The sequence below is a fragment of the Juglans regia genome, chromosome 7, assembly GCF_001411555.2.
Source record: "Juglans regia cultivar Chandler chromosome 7, Walnut 2.0, whole genome shotgun sequence".
In the NCBI taxonomy this organism is placed as follows: Eukaryota; Viridiplantae; Streptophyta; class Magnoliopsida; order Fagales; family Juglandaceae; genus Juglans; species Juglans regia.
The window spans coordinates 25,462,155-25,471,144 of record NC_049907.1 but is presented as its reverse complement, the minus strand read 5'-3'; the positions used below and the strand labels follow the sequence as shown (position 1 = coordinate 25,471,144).

General features: G+C 32.1%; 1 protein-coding gene across 1 annotated transcript; it reads left to right on the top strand.

Annotated features, from left to right (window-relative positions):
- Window positions 1-3,948: 3,948 nt before the first annotated feature.
- Window positions 3,949-6,251, top strand: LOC109011531 (dCTP pyrophosphatase 1-like). Its single transcript, XM_018992780.2, has 2 exons — window positions 3,949-4,314; window positions 5,435-6,251. The coding sequence occupies exons 1-2, from the start codon at window positions 4,189-4,191 to the stop codon at window positions 5,774-5,776; spliced, it is 468 nt and encodes a 155-aa protein (XP_018848325.1). The 5' UTR covers window positions 3,949-4,188; the 3' UTR covers window positions 5,777-6,251.
- The last annotated feature ends 2,739 nt before the right edge of the window (window positions 6,252-8,990 follow it).

The following is an 8,990-nucleotide window of genomic DNA, read 5'->3' as shown; positions in this document are numbered from 1 at the left end:
CCACATCCCGCGGCTGCATGAGGAGTCGTTAATGGTATTCTACCATACTATGGTAGAGCATGCTTACGTTTGTGGCTTGCATGTCCACCCATAAATGGTATCGGTACCATGCATCTAAATGGTCATATTATTCACTATTATGATCTTATTTTACACTTGATCATAAGAAAGCTTATGTGTCTTACAAACGTGAGATGCATGAGATGCATAATACATACATAACTATAATATGCAGAATGAAATATGATAAATGACGTACTTATAAATATCACAACATGCATGGTACATAAATACTGACTTCCAAAGGACATGCTTTAATAATATATATATGTATATAATTAGCTAACGTATATTAATCCTAATTTATGATCAATCTATTTACATTGTAGTGTTGCTTTCTAAAATTTTCGATACAAAATCGATCATGGTGCAATGGTGGGATGACGGTGGTTGTGAGTAGGAGGGAGAAAAAGACGACGGTGGCCTCGTCGTGTTTCATGGTGGGGGGAGATGTGGTTGTGGCATGCTAAAGGTAAAAAAAGAGCTCAAAAAAAAAAAAAAAAAACTTAGGCTTGAAGAGATAGGTGCACATATCGTGTGTCAGGCTCCATTTATAAGGCTACATGGGTTCGGTTTAGGAATTTTAAGGTGAACAGGATTCTAAAATTGTAATCCTAGTGTGTTTGAAATAAAAAAACATATGCTAACAGTTCATTTGATGTAAGATTGACAGTGATTGAGACTGTTTAGGAGAATTCAATCATAAATGATTTTAAATTGAAATAAATTTATAATGACTGATATTTAAATCCTAAAAGGAATCTAACTCATTTAATAAATAATAAATTAGATTTAACCTAGTTATCGAGTCTAATTAAAATTTCTAATCAACTTTAATAATTTATCGCTTGTGTGCTTATCCAATATAGCACATTAAATATAATTTAGGCTCAATAAAATTATCAATATTCCGACCTTAGAATTATTAGGCCAGGTTGTTACAATTATAAAGTTAAAATAATATTAATTTTGTTTTCAAATTTGAAAGTTTTGTATTTTTTTTTTTTTTGTATTTTGTTTAGATTGTAATTATTAGATGAAAAAAATATTAATATTTTGAAATTGAAAATTGTTTTATGTTTAAATGATATTTGTGAGGAAAATTATAAGAAGTTTTGAGACAATATCTCGTCTCATCTAAGTTTCCAAACAATCCCTTTTTCAATATCAAAATTTTAATATTTTTTCATCTAATAATTACAATCTAAACAAAATACAAAAGAAAAAAAATTACAAAACTTTCAAGTTGCAAAACAAAATTAATATTAAAAAACTATATTCAAATAATTTTTTAACATTATAATTGTAACAACCTGTCCCAATAATTCTAAGGTCGGAATATTGATAATTTTATTGAGCCTAAATTATATTTAATGGGCTATATTGGATAAGCCCACCAACGATAAATTATTAAGATTGATTAGAAATTTTAATTAGACTCAATAACTAAGTTAAATCTAATTTATTATTTATTAAATGAGTTAGACTCTTTTTAGGATTTAAATATCGGTCATTAAAAATTTATTTCAATTTAAAATATCAATGATTGAAGTCCCTCAGTCATTACTAATCCTTCATTAAATGAACTACTAGCGTATTACGTATATATTTTTTTATTTCCAACACACTAAGATTACAATTTTAGAATCATCTTCACCTAAAAATTCCTAAGCCCAACCCTTGTAGTCCAATAAATAGAGTCTAACACACTATACATGCACCTATCTCTTCAAGCCTAGGTTTTATTTTTATTTTTTAATTTTTTTTAGCTCTCTTTTTACCTAGCATGCCGCAACCACATCTCCCTCCATCATGAAACACGACAAGGTCACCATCGTCTCTTTCTCCCTCCTACTCACAGCCACCGTCGTCCCACTATTACACCATGATCGATTTTGTATCGAAAATTTTAGGAAGTAATACTACAAGGTAAATATGTTGATCATAAATTAGAATTAGTACAAATTAGCTAGTTGTATATATATATATATATATATATATATTATTAAAGCATGTCCTTTGGAAGTCAGTGTTTATGTACCATGCATGTTATGATATTTACAAGCACGTTTTTCAACATGTTTCATTTTGCATATTATAATTATGTATGTATTATGCATCTCATACATCTCACATTCCATAAGTCAAATAAGTTTTCTTACGATCAAGTATAAGATAAGATGAGAACAATGAATAATATGACCATTTATATGCATAGTACCAATGCGATTTATGGGTGGATATATAAGCCACATACGTAAGCATGGTCCATCAAGTATGGTAGAATACTATTAGCGACTCCTCTTGATGTCGTGGGATGTGTGGCTGGTGCATAACCTAGTATATAGAGTTAAGTATGTGGGCCAATAAGATAAATATGATAAGTCAGATAATTCAAGACAAGTCATGCATGACATAAATATATGTATGAATTTTCACAATTTTAAGTTCTCAGCATGAAATATTTTATAAAAAATCTTATGTTAAGTATGTTTACGTTACGATGGGTTTCTCACTATTATTTACATGTCAATATACTAATATTCATAAAATTCTTATCTCATCTAATTACCTAAACTAGCCAAACTTTACGCGATTCGATTTAGTTCCATTCTAGAAATTGATTCTATTGGATTGAGATCACACTTTTTTATTTTTAAATAAGAACGGAAATGTACCGAGTGTTGGTTCGTTGATCTATGAATTTATGGTCATTAATTTTAAACTATAGTATTAGCCATCTAAAACATTCTTAAATTTTTAAATAAAATTAGTCTAATTTATGACTCAAAAGCAACTTGTAAACTTTCAATCGTCAAGGTCTTCCTATTAGAATATTTTTAATGGATGGACTACTGTTATCATTGTCGCGTAGGACCATCTTTGCTGAAAATATATATCACTCCTATGGGTTGGAAAAAAAGTCATTTCATAAAATGCTACGTATAATTATTAAATGTGTAAACATTATATAGTTATATGTTAAAAAAATAAAATTTATTATTAAAAAATTATTTTTTTATATGAATTTTATATTTACTCACTTTTTTAAAAAAGATTATTCGGTATTTACACATTCCACGACTGTAAATATCATTTATTTTTTATCTATTATCCACACACTATACATCACACTTTATTTTTATTCTTTTATTTTATTTTTTATTCTTACTAAACTAAATGAATTCTTCTATTTATCATCTATACATTACACATTTGTTAAAAAAAATAATAAAAAAAAATCATATATCGTATGCGATTTAGAGATGATTAATAGAATTTTTTGAAAAAAAATATTTCCATCCCATATTTTTTGCTTGGGAGAGACCTGGTTAAACTAAAGCCAACATAAATCCTTTTCAAAAATAAAAATAAAAATAAAACAAAACAAAAAGCCAAGATAAATCTGAAAAGAAAATAAAGAAAAAATCTACTGGAAGCTTTATATTATACACATGTGATTTATATTTTTATTATTTTATCTTATTTTTTTAATATATATATATATGTATTTAAATAAAAATAAATGATAGGTTGATTGGAGGGAGATAACGTAAGATTTTCTTGTAATATTTTCTTAAAAAAAAGAGTAAAGTTATACAATTTTTCATTCTTCACATATTATATTTTTAAAAAATTTTTAAAATTTTAAAAATAATTTTTTTAAATTTTTTTGAGTTTATTTTTTTTAAATTAAGTCAATTTTTTTTATTTTTTATTTATATATTAAATATTTGATAAAATAAAAAAAATTAAAAACATATAGTATATGAAAATAGTACGAATAATAAAAAGTCGCGTAGATTTTTTATAAAAATAAACATTCCCCTGAGAGACCAAAAAAGGTATTGGTATATTAGACCTCCAAATGGTAAGGACGCCACCGACACGCGCCCGTCGCCAAATCCAATGGACGGGTAGCATCCGGTAAACAAAAGCCCCAGCGAATGAGCTTTCTTATGCGTCTCCAGGAAACGGCATGGACCGGTCCCCGCTTGTGTATTTACCATTTACAGCCTTCGGTTCTGGCAGAGAGAAGAGAAGCAAAGCATTTCATTCGTGAGTATTTACATTATCCAGCGAACATTTTGTGAGTAAGAGAAGCAAAGCAGCACATCAGAGAATTCAATGACAGGTGTTGCAGAGAGATCAGAAGGCGTCACTCTCGAAGGGTTGAGGAAGAGAATGGCGGAGTTTGCAAAGGAAAGGGACTGGGATCAATTTCATAGCCCTAGAAATCTCCTTCTGGCTCTGGTAAAAATACTTCGTTTTTTTTTAATCATTTGGGTTCTCTTCCAAATAAACAATGGAATCTGATCAACATTCATTAAGCAACTTACTTCTTAATCACCAATGTAGATCATTTTTGTCTCCTAACCTTCATGCATTTTTGTATTTTGGGGATTCGACACCTTGTGATATCAGTGATACGGAGAAAAAACGATTATCTTTTTGAAAATATAAAGTAAAAAAGCAAGACTTTTTTTATAGCAGATAAGAAGCCTGAGGGAAGAAATGAAAAGACACTCAGAAGGGAAAATATCAGAAGTAAACTGAAAACCAATGGATGATCAACAGCTAGTATCATCCATCTCCTTCTTTCTTCCATTTAACTACTGTTCCCCACCATGCCTTGGCACTAATCCATAAACCCCTTAGGATTTTGGGTGAACTTCAATATCAGTACGAGTTTTTAGACGACAGATCTATATATATTTTAAGGTTAACTTCCATGAGGGTAACACTGGCGCAGAGAAACTCTGACCCACTGAGGGTAATGTCTCCCTATATTCCACTATGAGTTCGATTTTTCTGATCACATGCCCATTGTGAGGATTTGATATATAGAACCATTGGAGATTATGGCATTTCCATTAACATAAGAAGGTTTCTCAAGCTGGGATCAGTCTTTTACTCTCTCTGAGGTCTGAGCCACTTCTCTAGTTGTTATTTTCAAGATGCAATTCCAGATTTTGACCATGAACGATCTGTAAAAGTCCAGCTCGTCTTTGGAACTGTCGTAAGGCAACAAAAGTCATGGAATAACAGCAACTCATCACCTTAACCCCACCGGGCCACCACCACCAAAAAAAAAAAAAAAAAAAAAAAAAAAAAAAGCAGCTGCATGGGGCTTCCATGATATTTGATTATCTCACCTAATTTTGAATCGCTTTATAAAGTGCATTGGAGTCCATCAAAAGATTTTCAAAATGGTATACGGTGGGATGTGGGTTTGTTTACTAGTTGTCCAATGTAATAACAAGACACGACTATGGCCTTAGGTAGAAAGACATAATAGTGGAGGTTTCATTTTCAACCTTTTGCTTTTTCCCTGTTATTTTTGGAGTATCTAGGTGTGTTGGGGTGGTTTCAGGTGGGAGAAATGGGAGAGCTGTCCGAGATATTCCAGTGGAAGGGGGAGGTTCCAAGAGGACTGCCCGATTGGAAAGACGAAGAGAAGGAACACCTGGGTGAAGAGCTTTCGGACGTACTGCTTTACCTTGTTAGGCTCTCTGACATATGTGGCGTTGATCTTGGTAAAGCTGCTCTCCGTAAGCTGGAACTCAATGCCATTAAATACCCAGTCAAGCTCTGCAAGGGCTCCTCCAAAAAGCCCACGCAAATCAACGTGCCAGACAACGACGATGGTAGTTCTAATGGTGGCGTTACGGCCATCAGCAACAGTGACAGCAAAAGCCGCAGTGATGGTGTGTGATCTTCCTCTGATTTCATGTCCCCTTGACTCATCCTCTCTCTTTTTAGGTTCCTAAAGCCTTCTCTTTTTGTTATTTTATGCCCAAAAATCAATCCCATAATGTGTTTAAGTAGGCTTTCAACTACAGTGTAATAGATGTTTCTTTATGCATTCTCTCTCTCTTGGTGATTTGGTGTGGGAATGGGAGGTGGTGAAATTTACATTTCTCTATGCTTGTTAGTTATTTCAACTAGAGGTGGGTTTTGCTTGTTAAAACACTTGAGATTGGTTCTGCATGAGCACAATCTGGGGTGGCGTGCGCCGCTGTTGCACTGTTCTATGGTGTTTTGTGATCAGAAATCTGGTTGCAGTGCCTTGCTTCTGTAGGGCTGAGGCGTATCCTTCTGCCACGCGAGTGGTAATTTCAGTGGGATGTGTTATATATTTGTTTCTATATGTTTTTTCTATTGATAGATTAATTTATATTTGTTTGCCTTTGGAGCTTTTCTCGAGGATATTAGTCCTTTTCTTCAAAAGAAGGTTCTTTTGCTGTGTATTAATCGCACAACATTTTCGTGCCTGGTCTAAAGAATACTCACCTTTGCCTTTTTGTAGGGGAGATGGTTGGGATGGATGCCCGCCCATCTTCTTCGTCTCATCTTCTTCATTATTATTAAATCATAAATATATGTAACTTTTGCAAACTATGACCAGTTTCATCTGCTGGAATGGCTGTGGCCTCTGCCCTCTCAACAAAAAGGTGCATTGACTTCCTACTATTATGTCCTTGACAGGATCGAGGTTAGATTATAGCTCGCTCTGCTTCTAATTCATTCCTTACAAATATCCCAATAAAAATAAATAAAAATATCTATTATATAAGTTACGTTATGGAATAAAGATGGATGTCTATTATTGCAAGGGATCCCAATTTTCGCAATTCTAAATAGTTATTCTACACAAATCCATTTGACTTTTTGAAAAGATTTGCAAACATACTGTATGTCAAATATCTTGATGAGTGCTCAAAACATACTGTATCTCACGTATTCTAGCTTAACTTATCTTGAATGAGGATGTGGGTGCTCTTGCAAGCCACAGCAAGGCCAAGTGCTAAGCAGCTTTTACCAGAACAAACTTTGCCGGCTTCCTGCGTGATAGAAGCATGTAGGCCGTGTGATTCGTGCAAGCAACTCATGGATGTAAATGCCTACAAAGTTTAGCTTCTCTCTAGAGAGAGAGAGTCTTGTTTCTCTCTACAACAAGTCCCTCATCGAGGATTCTCATTGTTCTGCCGGAGCGGAGGGCGGAGCCTTGACTCCTCTCATCCTTATCTCTATTCCATTTTTGGGCACAACCTTGGTTATAGGGTTTCTCCTAATTATTTTTCTAGTGTTTTTTCTTTTCACCGGTTGGTCTAGGCTTGATCTATCGCATTCTAGTGATCAAATGTTTACCTGCACTCCACCATGTAACTCTCCAACAGCCGACTCACTAATACAATGTGAAACTACTGTGAAAATCTTGGCGCGTGAGTCTCGTGCTCTTCTTCAAACATTTCATGCCAATAAACTGCAGTCCACCACCACCAACCATTGCATCCAATTGTACAACATACTGTAAAAAATAATCATTTAAGACAGTGCCCCCTTTGCAGGAAATGGGCGATGACTAATTTTCTAGTTCCGAAACTTGTTTTATTTTTTATTTCACTACACTTATTTTAACGAGATATTTGTTATAAAATCCAACCCCTCTTTGTGTATCTTGATAACACAATGAGATGCTTGGATTTGATAAAGAAAACTACTCATGAATACAAGTGCAATTGATAATTCATTAGAAAAAAGTACCCATAATAAGTACGAGGGCATTTTCCATGTCTTATTGCAAACTAGTTATTGTAAGTATACTGTTACGCAAAAGCGCATTCAAAAGTCCAAAGGACAGATGCAAATAAATTTGACATCTTGGTGTACAACCATTATATCATTCAAGCCTTTTATAAAATAATGAATCTCATTAATAAAAAATAATTTTTTTTTCACTTTTTTAAAGTGAAATTTATTTTTTTATAAAAATTTATATGAGATTTATCTATTTGAGACTTGTACAAATCATTTCTCTTATACAATGCATGCACTAGTACCTAGAGTGACATGAGTGCAAATCTCCAAAAGGCATCTACTTACATCCTGTTGTTGTTGATACTAAAATTAATTGGAAAATGTTAGTGTGCCTCTTTAAATTTAGGGTAGTGATTTTAGAGTAGTAATATCTACACAATAGATTTCACAACATATGTTATAAAATACGGATATTTTTATAAAATGATGTTAGTTTTATAAGATATTTTATAAAAATACCTCTCATTTTAAAATAACGTTATTAGGGACTGTTTGGAAACTTAGATGAGACGCGATCTTCTCTCAAAACTTCTTATAATTTTCTTCACAAATATCATTTAAACATAAAACATTTTTCAATTTCAAAATTTTAATATTTTTTCATCTCATAATTACAATCTAAAAAAAAAAAAAAAAAAAAAAAAAATACAAAACTTTCCAATTTCAATACAAAATTAATATTAAAAAATTATATTCTAATAATTCTTTTAACTTTATAATTGTAATTACTTGGTCCAATAATATTAAGGTTGGAATATCAATAATTTTATTGAGCCTACATTATATTTAATGGACTCTATTGGATAAGCCCACAAACTATAAATTATTAAGGTTGATTAGGAGTTTTAATTTGACTTAATAACTAGGTTAAATCTAATTTATTATTTATTAAATGAGTTAGACACTTTAGGATTTAAATATCGATCATTAAAAATTTATTTAAACTTAAAATATCAATGATTGAAATCACTAAACAGTCACAGTCACTGTCAATCTTACATTAAATGAGCTACTAGTGTATGTTGTTTTTTTTTTTTTTTTTCGAACATTCTAGGATTATAATTTTAGAATCATCTTCACTTTAAAATTCATAAACCCAACCTATGCAATCCTATAAATAGAGTCTGACACACAATACGTGCACCTATCTCTTCAAACCTAGTTTTTTTGTTTTTTTAGCTCTCTTTTTACTTTCAGCATGCCGGAATCACATCTCCCCCCCTGGAAACACAGCAAGGCCACCATCATCTATTCCTCCCTTCTACTCACAACCACCATCGTCCCACTATTGCACCACTATTGATTTTGTATAAAAAATTTTAAGAAGC

What these genes read in the sequence shown, in the direction of transcription:
- LOC109011531 (XM_018992780.2), top strand. Translation starts at nt 4,189, where the DNA reads ATGACAGGTGTTGCAGAGAGATCAGAAGGCGTCACTCTCGAAGGGTTG. An exon ending in GAAATCTCCTTCTGGCTCTG is followed by an intron (nt 4,315 to 5,434) that starts GTAAAAATACTT and finishes GGGTGGTTTCAG; the next exon opens with GTGGGAGAAATGGGAGAGCT.